Below are 23342 nucleotides of genomic sequence, written 5' to 3'. Positions count from 1 at the left end.
TCTGATTTCAATTTTCGACCCATCAGTGTAGAACATGATTGAACCATTACGAACGTTGGGACTACCTTCATCCCATACTGAGCGAGAATGTTCGATCACTTTGTATGGAATGTCATAATTGGTCCTAGGTTCCATCCAATCATTGTTCATCTCTGAGGCTGATCCAATGGATAAAAGATTCAGGATGCTCAAGTGACCAGTTTTGTCCCCGTCAAGATTTATAGCTTTGTCGAATACACTATACACTATGTCGAATATATCTTGACTTTAAGCAAAATTAGGATTAGTTGTATTTTTTTCAAAGAAAACATGAACAAGTTGTTGTTAGAAGAACTTTTTCTATGTGAAATGCCCATCTTCCGATGTATGAATGACTTGTTGGAAATCGTAAGGGCCATTCATATAATTTTTTTAAAAATTTTATTTAAAAAAAATAAGTTTTTAAGAAAAAAATAATTTTAATGTTTAAAATTTTTTTTTTTAAACAATTTCTTATATTTTATTAAAATTTTGTAGGCATTATAGTTTTTGAGTTATATGTTTTGGTAAAAAATAAGAATAATATTTAGGAACTTTTTAAAAAGTAGTCTAACCCTTTTTCGAATATTTTAAGTATACGAAGTTGGCTAAATGACCAATGTCTTTACACCCACATTGTTTCACTGTAATCTGAAATATTGCTGCCAGCGGCCAGTCGAGTTAATTTATATTTATTTGTTTTACCTTAACACTCCTATACTCGCGAATCGGTCTGTGAGACCGAGAAATCAATAATTCGTTCAATTATCAGAAAACATCAACACTACGACTTTGCGATTCTCTCTAGCTTCGTCATTCATTGTTCATCATCGTTTAGCGTATCGTATGAGTTGGTACGAAGGGGACGTCTATCACTTTTGCACCACTTTTGGTGTGAGACACCGACGCGAGTATAGGATTAACTTTTTTGGACAAGTGACTTTTTTCCAATTTTAGAATATTGTTCAATGAAGTGTATACATTAATATCAGTGGCATGGAATATTTATTAAATATAATGTTTAATATCATTATCGGGCTATTTTTATTTGATTTAAGTCCTTTTTGTCACCGGATTGAACGGATTCATATATTATTCGTCGTTAGATTCATACGTGCAAAAGTAAAATACAAATGTTTGACTTAGTTGTTCACTAAATACAATGGTCACACATATACACATTTGTGAAAGAATTGCACTTGCGGAAGAATTGTAAACTGTGAACCATAAACTAATCGGTGGCTTATGGTTATTTTTTACAGTTACGGTTTCGGGGATATTTTATTTATAAAATATACATTTTATATGAACAATATCGACGAGAAAACAAGTGACTAGTGGCAAGTTCCTAGAATTTTTTTTGTATCATCTTTTATACCCTATCAAAAAAAAGGCAACCAAGAATACAGAAACATAGAATATTAGAAATATGAAAACTTGGAATTCCAGAACCTTTACCATCTGGTAACTATCTAGAAGGTCGTTATACATTCTTCTCTTCGAAAAAAGACCCAAGAAACACGCTACAACTGTATGAAATGTAAAAAATATGTTTGTCTCCAGCATGCAGTTATGGTATTTTCCGATTCTTACACCAATGAAATCTAAATCGATAAATACGTTTTTATGTTATTTCATAGCTGTTTATACTTTCATGGATTATATTCAGTTGCTTACTTTCAATTAACTACAGGAAAAAAGTCGAATTTCCTTAGTTGTGTTGGAGTATCAAAAGTTACTCTGTTGTGAGGAGGCTGACTGAGATGACTATTAAAACTGAATGAAAAAAGAAAACATATTTTCTGAAGTTTTTTCATTCAATTATAGTCTCTTCTTCAAATAAATAACGATAATGCCTAAAAAATATACAATAGCAATATTACAGAGACGTTCAACTTTCGGTCTGTGACACCGTCCGCGAGTATACGTGTTATGATTTTGCACGCGAGTACAGGTGGGTTAATCGAAGTCGGAAAACACGTGATAAAAATAATGTTTGACCTACATCATGAAGAGGCTACAGGGAAACCTGTTTTTGTGCGGTCCCTTTTGGCGTGATTCCTCGTTTGTGCGATTTTATTATGACATCGGATCTTGAATCACGCAAACTAATTGCACAAATAACAAAATCGCACCTAAACAGCCACACAAATGAGAAATCGCTGAAAAAGCAACCGCACAAAAACAGGTTTGCCTGTACCAACATTTGCGATTTGAATGGATAGAGCGATAAGAAAAATCTGGATCAGTATCCCTCTGCATCGGTTAACATAACAATTTATGCCGTGCTGAAAGGCATTCAGCGGAGAGTACTTCTTCTACACTGCTGAAGATTTTTCTTAACACGTTGATAAATCACACGGCGTCAGGGAGAAAGCTTCTCCGCTCAATGGACTCCGCCTTCATTGTGGCAGTTTGGAATGAAAATATTTGCGATTGATATATAGGAAGCAATAATAAAAGATAAGTGCAATAAACGTGTATTCTCGAACGCGACGAAAGAGCTGCTGACTTTTTTTCGTCCTGTCGAAGGAGTTTCGAAGTCACATCTTCTGGAAAAACCGATGTAACGTTGTCGTCGGAGTAAAGATACACTGAATAGGAGGGGAGAAGTGGTCTTCGAGTGAACGTTTTATTATAAAATAAGCACAGAATCTTATTGCACGGAAGCAGTGGCCGGCATTGAGTTGATTGAGCGGGGATGTTCAAAGATTATGGATAGCATCTTCGAGATTATTTATCCGGCTCGAAACTTTTGATGTTATAAAATCATGTTATGATGTGAAATCTTATAGATTTAACCTTTTCAATGTGGCTGTATTTATCAACACAAAGGCGATCAATAACAGCGAGGGGGTTGGGCTGAAGTATCCACTTATCTTCTTCGGTTTCCTTCCTCAAACTCGATGGGTATTGATAAACAAGAACCCTCCATCGTTATGAGCGCTGGTTTGCTTTTGTTTTAAGGATATGCATTGTTTCTTGATGAATATGAAAAAGACGAATCGTTGTCCAAGAGCATTTGTGCAGTTGGCCTGCCAACGCTAAGTAATTTAATATTGTATAATATGATAATAGAAGGTTAATAGGTTTCATCAAAATATTTAACTATTCAACTTGTTTTTCCTTCTCCAAAAAGCTACCTAGTATAAAATACTCACTTGTCACTATCTATTTGCTGACATCGTTTGTTTGGGCTAACAACAGATTTTGTGGTAATCTGCAAAAAAAACTATTTTACCCTACGCATTCCTAAAGTCTTCCCAGCATGGCATGAAGGTTAAAACACACACTCCAGAGGTACACAACTCCTCTGGGGGCCTTTCACCGCCTAGTTCAATTATCCTTTACACTCGTGTTCCATTTGATCAACGCTAAATTGGACTCCAATTAAAGGGGGATAACTCCCACGGGACAACACCAAGCACTCGTGTACAATCGTGTCAGCCAGACAGACGAGTCTCGGGCTGAGAATGAAATCAATCAATTTGTATACATGTCCATTTTCTCTTTCCCTTTCGCCCTTCCTGCAGCCAAGCTCGACGGAGTTAAAACCTATATGCGCATGAGACGGGTTCCCAATCATCTCCAGGTGAAAGTGATCAAATGGTTCGACTATCTCTGGCTGACGCAGAAGTGCTCAGACGAGGAGAGAGCTGTATCATGTCTTCCTGATAAATTAAAGGTAAGAGAGTGTTTTTTTCTACCGGGCACATTTTTGCTGCAGCTCAACATTGCCCCAAGGACGAGATAGTTGAGAGGTGTTGATTGCATCCCAATTTTGTACGAGTGTTTACTATTTTGTAGCTTGATTAAATGCTATCTGCGTACACGAACACACAAACATCTGGCTCATTAGGGTTTACCCTATCCGATGTAGCCAGGAATAAATGATCCAATCGAGTTTGAATTTGAGAGCTTTTATTTGGTTGGTTGAAACAATCAAGTTTATCATGCAGTTTTGGATGAAAAAGATTAAAAAAATGGCCTTAAATGGTACTTATTTCCACTAAATTCCACCAAATTTTCAAATTTTATTTTATACCAATTTTTGTCATTTTTCAAATGAAAGTAACAGAATCGTTCTAAGTAGCGTACTTTTTGTATTAGAAGCAGTTTATGGCAAATAGTTTAAGTCCATGAAAAGGTCAATAACTCTGTTACAGTTGAGTTTTGGCCGTATGCATGAAGTGATTTTTCTTCAAATATTACCCTCTATCACACTCTGAAATATTCGTACTGAGTAACCTAACACCCTGTATTTGCTGACACAGGAGCACCACTGTAAAATAGTACAATAAATAGGTTCTATGCATTGGACCCTATTCTACATGACGAGACGAACAATTCGTCTCGTCTCGGCTTCAGTCACAGTCGAGACGAGCAAAATATACTATTCCAGTACACGAGTTTCACTGGAATGTTTTATTTGGTAGACTGGAAAGACTTTTGTCACTTTTCCTCGGTATGATCAGTGATGTCAGATGTGAAGACATGTTACTATTTTGAGAAAAGCAACAAACATAGAACAAAAAATTCTAAATTTGTCAATCGAGACTATTTTCTCTGTGCCAAAATCCCAAAATCATAACAAAGAGGAGAAGGTTTCATATATCTTTTAGTTTTATTGATATTTTTCTATCAACGTATAGTTTCATCACTCAGACGTTTCGTTGCGATGGTGTTGTTCGGGGTCAATGTTTGTTCACCTAATCAACGATTTGCAATGAAAAGTTTTAAATATATTTGCATGTATTTTCTAAACAGTTGCACAGTAATGTACTCTATTTTTTTTTTCACATGCATAGCAATAAACTTCGAAACAACCGGAAGTCATGGACGAACCAGCGAATGAAAAAACCGTTAAGGGAGGGTTCTCCGTGAACACAGCTGCGTTGAATTCCAACATTCCAAGAGAAACACACAGGGGGTCTTCGTAGCCCCATTGGTTGCGCGTTCGCTTACTAAGCGATCGATCGTGAGTTTACAACTCAGGGCCCTCAATTGATCATCTTTTTGTTGTTACAAAATAACTACGTCAACAAAAAAATCATCACGATGGAGATCGATCCTCGGTCGGATGAAGCCTGATTCATCCATACAACTGTTCTGCTATGCAAAAAACAACGGGCTGTTGTGCTATTAATAACCCAAAAATGATCATATCAACTGTCTCTGCTGAACAATGGTAGAACAGAAAGAATAGTCTTACGCCTAAATGACTGTAATTAACAATTTTTAGAAACCGTTAACATGTAACATGTACACGATTAAAAAATCCGGCTCTTTTACAGCTAAAATGTTCATGAGCCCAAATAAATAAACTAATAGGATAAAAAAAGAGAAACACTCATACGGCGCGTCAAATAATCCGATTTTTCATCACAACTAGCAACACTTCTGATAGTGTCCAGTCAGCAGCAGGAACAAGGAAACTCAAATGGAAGTTTTTGTAAGTCATTGTAAATATCGACATCTCCTCGACCTAGAGAGGAGATTCTATGGGATTCTATTGGCTTCCGAACTGACGGAAATAAAACGGACTGAACATTCGTTCAGTGGACCAACTCAGATAGCTGGAAAAGCCTAGCTTAGCGGTTTTTAAAACGTAATCCGAATCTGTCATTCCGGATGCCGGAAGCTATTTACGACATGAAAAAAAACATTAAAATTTCAAGGCCCTTCTAGGTGATTTTAGTCAAGCCTTCTTGTTCAATCATTTTTAAGGCCTATTTGAAGACCTCAAAACTGTTGAGTACATCAATTTGATTTTCAACATATAACTTTTCAGTAAGTGTCCATCCTTCTCTTCAAGTGTCCGTCTTTCCCGACTCTTTCTTATTTTTTCGAAGATGCCGGACACATCAATTTAGCGAAATTTATGCCTCAGAAATAATTTTTATTATTAACAGGGACTTAGACTATCAATTTGTGGTGAGGAAGCTATAATTTTTTTGTGAAATTCACGACAAAAATCAACGCAATGCGGGAAGGAAAGAATATTAATAAATATACATATTAATATTCCTACACTATTTTCTACAAATGAATCAGTTGATGTTTCCGCATAATTCTCAAATTGCCTCTATTTTTATTTTTAAAAATGGTTTAACTTTATATTTTACCAGATTTCTTTGATGCTCTCTCTCTTGACAAAACTCATAATCTGATTTTTCGGATTTTTTCATTCACCATTGGGTAAACGTTACATTCCGGTGAATGTTGCATTAGGGTTTTTGTTACATTCGGTTATTCGTTACATTCAGGTAAACGTTAAATTCAGGTAAATATATTTCTAGTATATGTTACAATCGATTAAACGTGTTTCGGGTAGATGGTATTCGTGTAAATGTTACACAACCTTCCAGTAACCGTGTATTATATTCTCATTATTTACTGAGTTATAGCCATTTTAGTGACGTGGTATCTAATCTAGTAGGGGAAGGGTGGTAATAACGGACACCTTAAAATTAAGTTGATTGTTTTCGTTAATTTCACAACAAATATAGAGCTATCTTACCACAAATCGATTGGTCTGAGTCTCTTTCTATTATAAAAATTGTTTTTAAAACAGAAATTTTGCAAAATAATGTGTCCGGATTCTCTGAAAAAACAATATTGAAAAATGCGGGAAACACGGACATTTAAAGAAAAAGACGGACACCTGGGGTGGGAAATATGGACACTAACTACTGTTCTATCAATAACAATGCACAATGGTCCAGGAGATGCATTTAAGTGGAAATTAGCATTTAGAGCTTGACAGTTATTCTCTAGACAAAAACTGTCTTAGACAAAGTTGTTACTCATGATAGAGCGCTCTTTTTTATGTTGTCAAAAATAAGGTGACCAAAATTGTCGATGAAATAAAAAATCTAACTTTCTTATCTTTATAAATAGAGGTAAACATAGTTCGACAATGTTGTAGCTCCAATTATTTGAGACATCTTTGTAGAACAAAGTTTTTCTCTATCTTTTGAAATAACCGATATAGCCCCTTTTTTTCTAAGTTACGTTAGGGTCACCATGAAAAAAAAAGTTTTTTTGCTCTAACTTTTATATTTAAAATTTTACATGCAAATTGTCTTCGAAAGACATTCAGAGCTTACTAATACAAATATTTTTCGATGCAGAACTTGTCAATATCTCAACTTCACTCAAAGTTATTGATATTTCTTCCCAAAAAACATGCTCTTTTCATTTGTTGGTCATTCTTTCTGGGGCAAACATAAAAAATGTTTGTTGACGGAATTTGAAAGAACATATTTCACTCTATATAATATGAGATTTTCAAAACTATGTTATTTTTTGTGTTTAAGTAAATTAAAATTGAAATCATGAGTTTTTGGATGAAATCCCATCAATAACTTTAAGCAGGATTGAGATATTGACATGTTCTGCATCGCAAAATGTTGGTATAATAATAAGCTCTAAAAGTCGTACGAAGACCATCTTGTTGTAGATTTTTAAATATAAAAGTTAGAGTAAAAAACCCGTTTTTTCATAGTTACCCTAATGCAACTCAGATAGAAGGCGCTAAAAACAACTTTGTGGGAGATATATTTGTATTAGTAAACTCTAAAAGTCTTTCGAAGACAGTTTGCATGTAAAATTTGAAGAATAAAAGTTAGGGCAAAAAAGAGTTTTTTTATATTTATTGTTTAGACAAAAACTGTCTTAGACAAAGTTGTTACATATGATACAGCACTCATTCTTATGATATCAAAAATAGGGTGACTAAAATTGTCGATGAAATAAAAAATCTAACTTTCTTATCTCTATAGATAGAGATAAACATAGTTCAACAATGTTGTAGCTCCAGTTATTTTAAACAACTTTGTAGAACAAAGCTTTTTTCTATCTTTCAAAATAATCGATTTAACGTTTTTTTCTAAGTTGCATTAGGGTGACCATGAAAAAACTTGTTTTTTCTGCTTTAACTTTTATATTAACTCTACATCAAAACGTACGACTTTTAGAGCTTATCGATACCAACATTTTGCGATGCAGAACTTGTCTATATCTTAATCCTACTCAAAGATATTGAAGGTTTTTCCCCAAAAACTCATGATTTCAATTTTAATTTCCTCAAACACAAAAAATAACATAGTTTTGAAAACCACACATAATGTAGAGTTAAATATGCTCTTTCAAATGCCGACAATAAACTTTGCTTACATTTGCCCCAGAAAGAATGACAAACAAATGAAAAGAGCATGTTGTTTGGGAAGAAATATCAATAACTTTGAGTAAAGTTAAGATATTGACAAGTTTTGCATCGAAAAATATTTGTATTAGTAAGCTCTAGAAGTCTTTCGAAGACAGTTTGCATGTGAAATTTGAAGCATAAATGTTAGAGAAAAAAGCAGTTTTTTTCATGGTGACCCTAACTTAGAAAAAAAATGCGTTATATCGGTTATTTCAAGAGATAGAGAAAAATTTTGTTCTACAAAGATAACTCAAATAATTCGAGCTACAACATTGTAGAACTATGTTTACCTCTATCTATAAAGATAAGAAAGCTAGATTTTTTATTTCATCGACAATTTTGGTCACCCTATTTTTGACAACATAAAAACGAGCTCTCTATCATGAGTATGCATCTCCTGGACCATTGTACAATGGAAGAACAGAAGGAATACTCTTACGCCTTAATGGCTACTGTTTATAGGTTTGATATAGGATTGGGCGATCTTGGATCGATTTTGAGAAGATCGATCTTTTCCATTTCGATTTCCGATTTTTTGGATCGATTCTTTGTACCCGAAAAAATCGTAAAGATCGGTCTTTTTCTTTCGATCTTTTCGATCTTAGAGTTTTTTTTTCAATGTACATCGATTTTGATCTCAGCACCTAACAATTTATATGAACATAATGTCAACATTTGGATTGCTTTCGAGCATGTGAAATTAGTGATAGTGAATAGGATTGAGCTATCTTGGATCGATATTTAGAAGATAAATCTTTTTCTCTCCGATTTACGATTTTTCGGATCAATTTTTTCTACTCCAAATAACATTGCGAAAATCGATCTTTCCTTTGCTATCTTCCCGATCTTTTTGATCGTAGATTTTTTTTTTTGTAAATTTGTTTCTTTGTGAACATTGATTCTCACCAAATTTCAAAAACATTGAATTCTTTTCAAGATTGTCAAATTAGTGGTCGTAAATTTAGGAGAAGCAGTTTTGTAAGTTTGGTCATTACAAAACAAGTGGTCACAGGTTATATTCACTAGGCTGACAGTGGAAATTGTGACGAGATGGGATGGTGACATCAGGTTCAGCTAAAGCGTTCTTTTCTAGAACTGGAACTACTAGCAAGATTTCGACTAAATGCCGGCGTATGATACGATTGGATTCAACGGAATTATTGTCGGCCGAGTTCTGGGTGAATATCAGTTGTCGAATTTCTGATAATCACTTTTAATTTATTTATTTGATTGAATAATTCCATGACGGTTTAAGATGAATGCTCTGGAAAATACATTTTTCTGGGATTTCAATATTTTTTTGGGGTTTTCATTCTTAGAATCAAACTGAAATGCCTTCGATGTTTGAATAGAAATACGAAATATTTATTTCATGTTTAAAGAAAAGGCAATGCTAATATAGGACAAGTAAATAAATTGAAAAAAGGCATACGATTTTTCAAAGATCGATTCAGCAAAAATCGATTCCTTGATACCTATTTAATCAGTGAATCGATCCCTGCGCCGTTTAGAAAATCGATCCATCAAGATCGATCTTTTTCAAAAGATCGCCCAATCCTAGTCTGATAAACATGTGTTATGTACACGATTAAAATTCGGCTCTGTTAAAGCTAAATTGCTAATTAGCCTAAAAATAAAAATAAACCAATGGGATAAAAAATACAATTACCATAGTTTTTTGGAACAGAAACAGTTATATCGAATGAATGACCCTTTACTAAACAGCAACAAATCGTTGTAAAATAAAAGAAATATGAAAAACGCTATGAACTTACGAAGCTGGGAGAAACTACATGTGTTCATGAAGCAGATACACATTTCAAGAAGTAATGAAAACATTTAAGTAAAAAAAAACTAAATAATGAACTATGATAAAGTCTTCCGTATATAATGAATATCCCTTAATAGAATATCAAGTTTTTTGCAAGGAATATTGAACAGATTTTTTTTTCCTGTTAAGCGTTTGATGATAGAATAGGTTACAATAATGATTTTTTTGTGAATTTATTGAAATAAATTTAATTCTAGTCGAAAAAGGGAAGTACTACAAATTCAGATAAGCAAAGAACAGTCATCAATTATTTTCATTCAAGATGAGCAAACTTGAAACTTCAGGAATGAAAATTTGAGAGAGGGTACACTTACTTCACCACAAATTAAATTAACAGAAGCAAGAGAGACGAAACGGAAGTACACGCGAAGCTCACGACGCCTTATGGGACTGTTTCAAAGAAGTGACAAATGAAAATGATTGTCAACATCGTGTTAAGGAAGAATCTCATTGCTAACGGAATCGACAGTCATGCGAAAACTTTTGGAATCGATCGCCATCACGTTCCTTATGTTTGGTGGTTATTAAACTCTAAGCAGTACGCTCAATTGACAAGGTTTGCTAGAGTTTATCATTCAACTCCTTGCAGTAGTGGTTACATTGAAAACTGTTCTCTGGTGTAAGAAGCAAAGCGTAATCGGTCGGAAAAGAAAGTATAATAGAAGTCATAATGTTAATGATTTAATGTCATGAGATAATGTTAATTTTATTTAGGGAACAATAATTTATCTCGTGTTATTGAAAAAAATAATTCATAAATTATGCATAAGCGTCCATCTTACCGGCCTGTCCGTCTTTCTCGACGTTCCCCTACGTCCTTGATTGAAAATTTTTAGCGCGTTTTTATCGGAACTCCTTATTTCATACTGGGGTTAACGATATCTCAAACTCTACTTCAACGATTTATTTCAAACTTCATATGAACATTATGCATACATCTCTCTATTACATAAACCAACAAAAAAAATCATAAAAGTTTTTTAATTTCTAATTGTTTTCAAAAATGATAAACATGTTTTTTTCTGGGCCGCTAAAAATCGTCCTAATCGCAGACAGAACTTACGCCTAAACGGCTACTGTGTTATAGATAAAACAAATGTTTATCGATAGATAGCGATACTCCTACGCCTCAAAATGGTAACAGTGTAATATACAACAAAAGTTATCTGAGGATAAAAATGTACACGAATGAATTTGGTTCTGTTACAGCTGAATTGCTAAATGAGCCTAATAAAATAAACTATTGGGATAAAAAAACATGTTCTTTTTCTTAATTTTCGTCTAAAATTAGGTATTTGGTTCGAAGTTTGAATTTTTTTGTCTCTGGTACTCAGTCAAATAACTTTCATTTCATGTAAAAAAAATCGTTCAGGTGAATTGGAAGTTGAAGAAATAGTTTTAAATGTTTGAAAATAATACATATTCCCGAAATCTCATGTACATCCGTCTCAGTTTTTTACTTCTCGCTCAGGTAACGTCTCTTACTTCATTTGAACCAGATGAATCACGAAACCATATTCTATAACCCTGTTTTACATAATGTCGTCGTTTTTTAGTACACCTACTTAAAAACATTGTTAAATCGAAATTATCAATCTCAATGTTTCTTTACGAATTGAGCAGTAAGTGAACTCGTATGGAAAGGAAAAGCATTCCGGCAGCTTCAATTTTCGGAATATGGCGATTTTTACAGAAGTATTGAAAGTATAAAAATTACAGGAGGGTTGTGCCGAAACTGCCAAAAAGTTAATGTGGTGTTTATGGGGTTTCTCAAACAAACGATTCATTTAGCTTTTGCATTTTCCAGGAATCGAATATTAGGACCTGATTAAATTATACATTTTGAACACTTCTGATAATCGTGATTTTCAACTGCTTTTCTTCGATATGCACACATCCACTTCTCACTAACATTAGGTCTTCTCTTCTCATCCACAGGCTGAAATAGCTATAAATGTTCATTTAGATACACTTAAGCGAGTAGAAATTTTTCAAAATACCGAGGCGGGCTTTCTGTGCGAGTTGGTGTTAAAGCTAAGGCCGGTGCTGTTCTCTCCGGGCGACTTCATCTGTCGGAAGGGTAAGTATGATAGAGCAACTCAATCGTCCCAAAAAAAAACTGCCCCCGTGGCTGTTGCCTGTCACTTCATTCCTGCAATCCTAACCTAATTAACTTTATGTCCCTGTCGTGGTAGCCACGCAACGCAAGAGCAAAGCCAGCATACGTGATGTGCAGTCAGCTCACATAACTCCGTTCGTGCCCCGTGCTCTTACCCAATCTGTTCTTTTTCATTTTTCCAGGTGAAGTCGGCAAAGAGATGTACATAGTCAATAGAGGTAGACTGCAGGTTGTCGCGGACAACGGAAAAACGGTTATGGCTTCGCTGAAGGCCGGCTCCTACTTCGGCGAGATCAGTATCCTCAACATGGGTACGGCAGGTAAAGCGCTCGGTAAATATAATAGCCAAGCAAAATACTGTTGGTATTGACGTGTTGTATCTGTTTTTCTCCAAAAAAAAAACTACGTTCCACGTTCATTGCAAGAAACGTTCAAATAATCAGTTAGTATCAGTATCTTAAAATCACGCGTACAACTCGAACGAACTTAAAAACTAAAAACAACCGAGACACGCGTCGATATTTTAGATGAACAGAAAAGGCTCTAGTGTCTATTAAGGAAACGAAAACTTTTCCCCGATCACCCGCAACTGAGAGCACACAAAACCTACCCTCGCATCAGTCTAGTCGTCGGAAGTTCACTTGAGATTGCACCACAAAAAAAAAACGCAAGCATAAACTTCATCCTCACCCATTGAACGAACGAAGACCGAAAGATTGCAATATAGAGTCAAACCGGAGAAATGCACACGAAAATAAGAACCGAACTAACAATCAACCGACAAACGCGAGGATGAAACCGGCACACTCGTGCCGATGTGAGTTGCATAAATAATCGCAGAATATCAACCCAATTGGGTTGCATTGAGATAAGAGTGCGACAATCGTCTGGCAAGCGGACGCAAGAGTTCGTTTGAAGCACTATGCTACACACGCAGGGGAAAGGACGCTTTGCCAAAGCCGAAGCCGAAGGACCTCTGCGGGGGTGGGGAGTGGTAGCCGGATGAAGCTGAGCAGGAAATTGGGATTGATTTCGTAGCAAGTTGGAATGTGTTATTCGATTTTCAATAATCCAACCCAGTTTCGAGGGGTCCACGAACAGATGCTTGCTATATTGGTATTGAAATTTAGGAACTGGGGATTTTTTTACTCACTGTTCGTGTTGTGTTCACTTGTTTCCGGGATAGTGCAGGAACGGAATGATTTGTTCAATTTACGTTATTCGAAAACGGTTCGGCGGAACCCCAGGATACCTCATATCGTTTCAAAGAACGAAATCGTGGTTCTGTTGAACGTTGCAAAATAAAGTATCATAAAAAATGATTGATCATTTGATTAGATTAAATGATTAATCATTTGATTATCATTTGAAAAGATGATACCGAAGTACTCGAATCTCAAGTATTACATATTAGCACACTGACTTTGAAATTATTTCAATGAAAGTATTTGCCATCGCATTGTACTATTTTTTCATCTTTTTGTAAACTAGGCGATACCATCTTGATGAAACGATGTAGGTTTCGTCTACTCACTTTTAGACCTTTCAGGAGATATTTTAGTTATTTAAAAAATAAACGATTTTTTTTCTTCATAATTCAGAGGTTCAGACATTCAAAAATATGTTCTTGATAGAATTTTTCGAAATTCTTGTTATTTATCTAGTTATAGTATTTCAAGTGACGCGGTATCTTATGTAATACGCGTTTTACTCGCGTTTACTTTGCTTTTGTTCGGCTACAGCTCATTAGCAAATTTGTTCAATTGTTTTTTTTTTTTTATTAAATCGTTTATTTTTACAGGCTCAGTTACATAAGTTTAAAGGAGCCAAACTGAATGATGGACTTTTAGTGAATTTCGCAAATCATCATTTTGAGAAAATCGAATAACAGTTTTAAGATATAGTTGCCGTTCATCGTAGGAATCAAATCTCCATATTTTTGACGTGGAACTACGTCTTTCAGGAAGGGTGCCAAATCAGAAAACAGGTCACGTTTTTGTGAAATAAAGTTAACGTTAATAACTATTTTCACAGCGAACAAATTCTGATACTTTGCACACCAATGGAATCGGAAATTCTCTAAGATTCGATTGATATACACCCAGGTTTTTTTTACGCGGGGGATACGTACCTCGTAAAAGAAACCGCGTAAAAAAACCGCGTTAATTGGAAAATCCGCGTAAAAAACCGCGTTATTTGGAAAATCCGCGTAAAAAAAACCGCGTTAATTCGAAAATCCGCGTAAAAAAAACCGTGTTAATTGGAAAATCCGCGTTAATTGGAAACTCCCCGTAAAGAAAAAAAGGTCACACTTGAGAATCGTGATGGGGTGCGGCATACGCTCTGAGGGAGCTTGAAAGGGAGAGATATGAACTGAGAGAGAGAAGTGGTGTTGCTCAGGTTTACGCGCAAAAATCGGAAAATCCGAGAAAAAAACCGCGTTAATTGGAAAATCCGAATTCGAGTAAACATTTATTGTAACTCATTAGATGAGCGATTTTAGGGGGTATGACGAAGCGAGGTGGAGTGTGACAAAGTAGTTGTCCAGCATAAGGTAAATTTTATGGTTTAAATGCTCAAAAAGGTGCGCCTGAGGGAGAGATGTGATATTGCTCAGATTAAAAATAACATAACAAATTAATTCAAAAAAATCCAAATGTTTAATATCTTTGTTTTTTAAATTAATAGAACACAGATTCAACCAAAAACTGATAGAATGTATCGTACAATGCTTAATCGCTATCGTAGATAACACCACATCGTTGGCGTTTCAACGGGCTATCGACAGGTTGTGGTTCCTCGCCGTTTAGCTGTGCATTTTCGGTAGTTTTCTTCTCGTATTTTACCAACTCGGTGTATCGTAGTAAACAGTGCCTTAGATCGTTACGGAAGGAGATGGCTCGCTCGATACAAGGATCGTTTGTCACAAAAAAATCAGCAAGCGTTTCACCAAGTTGCAAACCTTCCTTAATCTTGCTCTCGGTGAATTCCGTTTCCTCGTCATGATCAATATTTGCTGAATTATTCACATAATCCAGTAAATCTTCATCCTCGAAAAATGGTTCCCTTAACATTTCCGCAATATCTGCGGTGGAAAAATCATCGAATCCTTCACCGCCAACAGCATGGACTAGAAGAAGTATTTCGCCCTCTTCGTTACTTGCTGGCATCGATGAATGTACACAGTCAGGCCACTGTTCCAACTCTAACTGCTTCTGGTCCAATTCTTTCTGTTCTGTCAGGCATTTGCGTTGCAAAATCTGTCCTCCGACTTGACGTGGTCGTTCCCATCGAAACTGGCATAGGCGGTGGTGAACAACGCGGGCAAATTGAATCTGTGTTCGCTACAGATGCATCGAACCTGGCACATAGGTGCGGCACTAATATCCGTCAATAGCACTAAGTTCCGTCATATGGTCTCAGGAAGCATGAGGCACAGATTTGATATTGCTCAGTTTTTTTACGCGGTGACCGCGTTAAAAAACCGCGTTAATTGTAAAATCCGCGTAAAAAAACCGCGTTAATTGGAAAATCCGCGTAAAAAAAACGCGTTAATTCGAAAATCCGCGTAAAAAAACCTCGTAAAAAAACAGCGTAAAAAAACCGCGTAAATAAAAACCTGGGTGTACTATACAGTACAATCCTCTAATGCCTAAACAGTTTAAATTAATGAAAACTTGAAGCATTCTCATTTTCCCATACATTTGTTCTGCCGATTTGTGTACATTCCCGAACAGAGCTGTCGATAAATAGCAACTGATACATTCGTTTCTACTCGTTTTTAACATACAGGTCGGACTCGATTATAAATGATTCGATTACATACAATTTGGAACTCGATTATATACAGTTCGATTTTTTTTATGTTTAAAATATGACTTATTTTAAGAAAAAATGTAGCCTTTCAACGTTAAGGTGAAATTTAAGTGGCTATTACATGTACATTGGGGTAAATATCGCGATTTTTGAAGATTTTACTTGAATTTTCACCAGGAATTATAAGATAAAAGTTGGGTGTCGAAGAACAAATTGTAGAGCGGTTAGAGAGCTTCAATTTAATTGATAGAAACAATCAAGTTTAATATAAATTTTTAGGATAAATTTAATAATAACACATTAAAAATATTAACTTTGAAGTTTTTCACTTCCAAAATGTTATTTAAATCCACTAATTTAGATGTTCCACTCATATATCCTGTTCTAAATTTTCTCATCTTTCAAATGGTCGGTGTTAAGTCAGACCGGACCATATGATATTTTTATGATTTCGTGAAAAAAGAACATAAAGTTTAATGCTCTGCAACTTTGAAAGCATTTAATTTTTTTGTTCAATATTATTCTCAAAAATGTTAGCTACTCTCTGGCAATACTTTGACGTATGAAAGTTGTAAAAAACATCAAGTATCATGCCGGTGCCTTTTCCGTTATCTGGTTGCCTATACGTACATAGTCCACTCTGACTGAACCAAATGAAGCATTTTTAAGAGTTGGTTCACTATGACTGAACAATTTCGAAATATTTCTCAATCAATTAACAGTTCAAATTGTGCCATTCTGCTATGAAAATTAGAGCGAGAAGGATAGTGAGTTTGGAACTGCATAAACATTTGTTTGCGTTCAGCATAATAGTCTCTGCCATCTACTGCTGACATGAATATGATTGCACGGCAAACATGTTAAGTATAAACTTACCATTTTCAATCATCTTAGACAGTGTTCGTCAATAGAATCGTCAAATTTGAATTCATTTTCATCGCTACAGCCTGAATCGCACTCTGAAATAGTATATTTTGCGATCATTAGCACTGAAGACCAGCATTTTTCACTTACCCGTTCAGTCAGGGGGACTAAGTTTATTTTTAATATACTCAGAATGTGCACATTTTACACCAACGGGCTCAAGCACATTTCAACAAGGTACCTATAAGCTTCAAGAAAATGTTTTGTTGGATTGAATTCGACGCTTGGATATTGTTTAAATTCAATATACAAATGATTGTCACAAGGTCCACTCTGTCTGCACATGATATAGAGCCATTTCGCCATGATAAATGGTACATGGTCCGCTCTGACTGCATACTATGAGGGGTTTTCGTTGATCAATCATAACAATTTCGATCCGTTATTCCTGCTGTATGCGTGATTTTCCAAATCTGTTAAAGGGGTTTTGTAGCTTACATAATGCTTAACCAAATTTAATCAATAAGTCAAAATTTTCTATTTTGCGACTTGGTCCTCTCTGACTTAACACCGACTAAATAAAGGCAACAGAATCGTCTTCCATAGCGTACTTTTAAATGTAGAGCCAGTTTGAGGTAACAGAGTTCGAAACAAAAAAAAAAGTTCTATAACTCTGTCATTGTTGAAATTTTAACATATGCGTAAAAAGGGTTTTTTTTCATCAAATATGATCGTCTATCACTTTCTGAGAGAATCTGGATAATTTTTTTTTTCGTGTGAGAAAGGTGTTTTCTGACTTTAAGGGGATGGATGAAAAATTAAATTCTTTTTTTAAATTCAAAAAAACAAAACATACATGCATAAAAAACGAATTATAAAAAAAAAATTTGACTCGATTATATACAGGATTCGATTACAGGGAAACTTCGATATAACGTACCCTCGATATAACGTCACCCGATATAACGTACATTTTACCTTGATATAACGTACACATTTTCAAAGTCCAAAGGCATATTTGTTTGAATACTGTTTTTCTGAAAGAACAATAAATTATCTATATTTTGATACTAAAGCTTGATTTGTATTATTAACCAATCTCGAAGTATAACTGTTTGTTGATTCCGGATTATAAATGAATCAAATTTTAATCAACAGTATTAAGGGAAACATCATGAGAAAGGCTAGCTTCGTCTTCTAGTTGAATTTATTCATTAACCTTACTCAAACAACAACACAATAAAGTACAGTAAACCCTGTTTTTGTGCGGTTTTTTTTGTGCGATTTTTTTGTGCGATTTTTTTTGTGCGATTTTTTGTTCTTGTGCGGTTTTTTTCGTGCGATTTTTCTTTGTGCGGTATATGAAAAGAATCATATTTAACGAAATTATGGTCCATTTAGTTTTTTTAGATGTTTTATATGCATTTCAGTGCGATAAAAGCATATTTCGGTCTCAATTGTTCACTTTTGAAATCATTCTCCTCCTCCCATCAAATGTTCTAAGTTTTTCTAAGTTTTTGCATGACATGATATCTAACATCATCACGTTTCGGCAAGCAACTAAAAGCACAAAACAGCAACGCGCAACCGAAAAGGCAAACTGTCCCAACGCAAAGCAAGGAAACAGAAGGAAATTGAACGGTGAACGGTGTGAATTTGAGTTATTTTCTTGGGGGAACCTTTTTTTATGCGGTCCCTATCTTCCGCACAAAAAAAGTTTATTTCAAAATGTGTACCGAACACGATTTTTTAAAGCTGCTGGTGAAGTTTTGCACGATTTTTTTGTGCGGTCCCTATCCCCCGCACAAAAAAATTTTGCCTGTAATATAAGCTACATTTCTGAGTTATTTATCATGCTTCGATATAACGTACAATTCGATACAACGTATAATTTTGAAAGTAAAATGTACGTAGTATCGAAGTAGTATCGTAGTATACAGTGAAAATAAATCCGAAACTGTATATAATCGAGTCCACGCTGTATTTGGTTTAAATGAGCCATCCGTGAAGCCACACCACTTCTCGTTTGGTGGTTATCGAAGCAACATGGTTTCCGCAGAGCGTCGAGCGGGAGAGGATTGTTTTCTTGTCGGGTGAAGGAGAAGTATGGAATAGAATTTCTTTCCACAAGGGAATAGAAAATAGAATAGAATTAAAACACAGATGCGAGTGAGCTAGTGAGCATAACACAACGAGCGGATATCATTCATGCCTAAGGCTGATGTCATATTAGGCGGATTCGCCGCCGCGGATATCGCGACGGTTTTTTTCTCGATATGAATTCGCTTCCAAAACCGCCCCGCTCTGTGTGACATGGCTCATTCACAATACACTGTAGATCATCCGCTGCGGTTTAACTCGCGGAATCCGCGACGGTTTTTTTCTCCATTTGAAATTGCTTCCAAAACAGCCCCACTCTGTGTGACACGGCTCATTCACAATACATTGTAGATCCTCCGCTGCGGTTTTACTCGCGGAATCCGCGGCGGTGAATCCGCCTAATGCTGATTTCACACTCATACACACACAGCTCGATACAAGGAGAGGAAGCCCTCTGTATCGAGGTGTGCCACGACAAAGAAGAGCAGCATACGAAAATTTTTTTGTGCTAGTGCAGATATGGAAGATACCAGAATTTTGGAGAATACATAGTTATACAGTGCATTTATTCAGACGTATATTTCATGAAAGTATGCTTTTAAATTCCAGCAGGGTAACCTTACTGTTGCATGTTGTGGGGCTCGATAACATTTCAAGCGGAATATAGGAGCAAAATGGTTCATAGTTTGTGATCGATATCTGAGTGGGAAGGAGAAAGTCTGATGCGAGTTGAACCAAAAGACGAGATAGCTTTCGACTCTATCCGACTCTTTGGAGTCTACTGAAGTAATAAAAAAATAAATAGCTAAAAATATATTACAAAAAATTCGATGCATTCTAAAATAATATCAGAAGTGGTAAACAAGTGGATTGAATAGTATAATTCCGTAGTTCTACGTCGAAAACTGCGGTCGTGGTCTAGATACAACCCATTACAATTTCTTATGTTTTTCGATGAAAATTCAAACAATCTTAAAGTCAAAGAGCCACAGAGGAACTTCGTCCTTTGGCGCGAAAGAAAGACCCGGGCAGGATCCCCCTTACACAATTCGTAACGCCGTCTCGATGTTAGGATAAACTGCTTGGAGAGAATATCTGTGAACAATGTTCAAGACGCCTGAAGGCGTCGAAGAGTTCAGGTCCGGGAGTAGGTCCTGCATCTGCGTCTTGAACACTTCCACCTCTGAAACAAGTTCTCCTGTATCAACGTCTGGAGAATACTTCCGTTCGAAATGTGGCGCAGCCTGCTTCAATTGATTCATGCGATCTGGGGTAATTGTGATCAAGGCGCTTGTATAAATGTATAATAGGTGAAACAACATCATCACTTCAATAAGAAGGGGATTACGGTTTGTGGAGCGGGGGTTGTTTGTTTTGTTATTGCTAGGATACGCCATTATTGCATTTTCACATGTGAGAGTAGTGGAAGAACTGGATGAGAATGAAATTCTACAAAATCATCGCTTCTTTTTCGCATGAATTCGCGAAAGCCGAACATAGTAGGTATCGTTTGAATAAGCGTCGTGGCAGTTTGTAGAGAGCCGCCGGCAGCTGTTTTTGAACAATACCGACAGCAATTCCAATATGGCTGAAAGTGCATTTCATATGATTGTTTCACCTGGTATATATAGAGGCGCCTTGGTTGTGATATCCGTACCACTCACTAAAGGTCATGAGTTCACTTCCGAAAATGGAAGTACACGACGAACCAGCCAAAAGCGTTGAAAGTCATTATAATAGTGCAATTCCAAATGAAATCGTCCAAAAAATGCAGATTTTAAAAACATGTATTTTTGATTCTAATGAAAGTTTTATTCCGTTTGGGTTGAAGGAAATATGATTTTTCTACAGCAATTGGGAATTTTTTGACTCAAGCGTAACTTTTGAAAAGGGTGTATCGTTTTTGGAAGGAGAAATCTTTGATAATTTATATCTAAAAAACTATGAGTCGTACCGAAATAGTGTCTTAGAAAGAGTTATAGCGTATTGATGTCTATGAAAAAAAATATACACTGAGAAAAAAAATTAGTACTCTTTTTTTTATTTACAAAAAAAAACTTTAATTTGCAATATCCAAAATACATATTTTTCAATTTTTTTTTATTTTTTTCATATAAAAAATAAGTCATGTAGAAAATTTAAAAAATGAGTCCAAGATGGTAAAACTATTTTTGACGAACTTTGTGGAACATCGAATTTTTATGAATTTCCGAAACTTCGAATTGTGGTATGTTAACAATCATTTTTAGCCACAAATTATGATTTCTGATGTGATTTAAAACAAAAAAGCTCATTATAAATCTCCTTCTAAATGTAGCCATTTTCGAGATATTTAAAAAAAATATTTTTAATTTATTGTCTTTTTTATAGTAAATATTCCCTTTTTATATGTTTGTCGTGTTATATCGTCATGTTCATGATATTTTATGAATTTGCTTATAATTTCCAACAATTTTTCCAAATACATCATTATGGTAAAAACATATGTTTAGGAGTTACGTTGAAAAACATTTGAAGACATGTGGGTTAACACAAAACGTAGCGATATTAAAAAATCTTTTTTTATCTTAATACAAACTTTAAACATATTATTCGTGTTACACAATCAAAACACGAACAGTAGAATTGAAATCCCAACAACAAAAACACCTTGTTGATTCAACCGGTCGTTATGGGTACAAATATTATTAACTTGTTTACGTTATGCCTAGATTATACCTGAAGTCAGGTATCTCTATGCTACCTCTGTATAGGTATATAAAGTCAGGTATCTTTAAGCTACCTCTGTACAGGTATATAAAGCCAGGTACCTTTAAGGTACCTCTAAAATCAGTCGAACAATCTTCCTTATAGAGTGAATAACAGTATACCACAATGGACTACAAATTTTTTTTTTTTCGTGTTGTATACCGTTTCCGAAAAACGGTAAGAAATGTTCATCTGAAAAACGTTTCTTAACCGTGTCAATGATTGAGAAACTTAAGTCAATGGGATGCAATATCCTTTTAGATACATCTTTTAAAATTTGCGGATCATGCCGTTTATCTGTATACTCTTCCAAACCAAAGCAGTGTAATACTGAGGAGCAGATCAGTACAGCAGTAGGAAATACTTTGGAAGAAGTACCATCAATAGTTTCAGTCGTCTCAGCATCTTCGCAAGTATCACTATTGCCATTACCAGAGTATTCTCGAGCGTACAACATTGAGCTATTCAACAAGGTATTAACGTTTCACCAATAATGACGAAAAGACTTGGACAGGCTAGTTACCCTGAACAAAAATTCAAAAAAAAATTTAAGGGATTAAAAGAAATCTATTTTCCTTTTCACATGAATAAGACGAATAGTCGAACTTTAAACAAAAGGCAAAAGAGTTTGATGAGATTATCAATCAGCTCAAAGAGAAATTTGACCACACAGAGACATCCGAAAAAGTTAGAATTTTAACAGTCTTGGTCCGTGAAAAAAATGGAAGAAGAATTTGGCGTTAGTAAATATATGGCAATTCAAGTAAAAAAACTGGTAAATGAAAAAGGTGTATTGTCGACACCACTTAGCAAATATGGACCAAGTTTAAGTGAAGATGTTAAAAATCATGTTTCGGAATTTTATAATGACGACAATATCAGTCGATCATTACCTGGAGAAAGAGACTATGTTTCTGTAGCCAAAGATGGGAAGCGTCAACACATCCAAAAAAGGTTATTAATAAGGTTTAACATTGAATGCAAAGAATATATGGAAAAAATACTGTGTAACATATCGAATAGATCAAAATACTGTTACCTTCGTGAATGTAAAAAATGCCCAACAATGGACGAGTTTGGAAACTGGTTTCTAGATGAGTTTCAGGAACGCAATTTAACTGAAATCACTTATGCACAATGGATTTCTACTGATCGATGCGTCATAGAAACTCTTGTAAAACCGGTGGAAGAATTTGTATCGTATTTTTGCGAAAAAATAGAAAAATTACTTACTCATGATTACATTAAAACACAACAGTCCACATTTCTTAACAATATAAAAGCTAATTTGCAAGAAAATGAGGTTGTTGTGATTTGCGATTTTTCCGAAAATTATTCTTTTGTGCTTCAAGATGAAGTTCAAAGTCATCACTGGAACAATGATCAAGCAACAATCCATCCATTCGTTGTTTATTATAGAGATGAAAAAGGTTCTCTGGCAAATTTAAGCTTTGTAGTTATATCTGAAGTTTTAAGTCATGACACAATAGCTGTGCTAGTATTTATTTCTCAATTGGTAACATTTTTGAAACAACAAATGCAGGTAAAAAGAATAAAATTCATGTCGGATGGTGCTGCATCCCAGTATAAAAATAGGAAAAATTTTGCGAGTTTATGTCAGTTTAAATCGAAATACG

At 35.2% G+C, this 23342-nt stretch overlaps 1 protein-coding gene across 9 annotated transcripts in view; it reads left to right on the top strand.

Annotated features, from left to right (window-relative positions):
- Window positions 1–23342, top strand: part of LOC129764713 (cyclic nucleotide-gated cation channel alpha-3) — a 425575-nt gene that overhangs the window by 339499 nt on the left and 62734 nt on the right. For 7 of the 9 annotated variants that reach the window (XM_055764092.1, XM_055764090.1, XM_055764097.1 and 4 more), the window contains 3 exons: window positions 3552–3703; window positions 11997–12138; window positions 12360–12509. In XM_055764092.1, coding sequence (XP_055620067.1) covers window positions 3552–3703; window positions 11997–12138; window positions 12360–12509 — 444 coding nt within the window. The remainder of the gene's footprint in view (window positions 1–3551; window positions 3704–11996; window positions 12139–12359; window positions 12510–23342) is intronic. The other 2 variants (XM_055764094.1, XM_055764093.1) reach the window with 2 other exon arrangements.

The sequence above is a fragment of the Toxorhynchites rutilus genome, chromosome 2 (genome assembly GCF_029784135.1).
Source record: "Toxorhynchites rutilus septentrionalis strain SRP chromosome 2, ASM2978413v1, whole genome shotgun sequence".
In the NCBI taxonomy this organism is placed as follows: Eukaryota; Metazoa; Arthropoda; class Insecta; order Diptera; family Culicidae; genus Toxorhynchites; species Toxorhynchites rutilus.
This window is presented reverse-complemented; position numbering and strand designations above follow the sequence as displayed.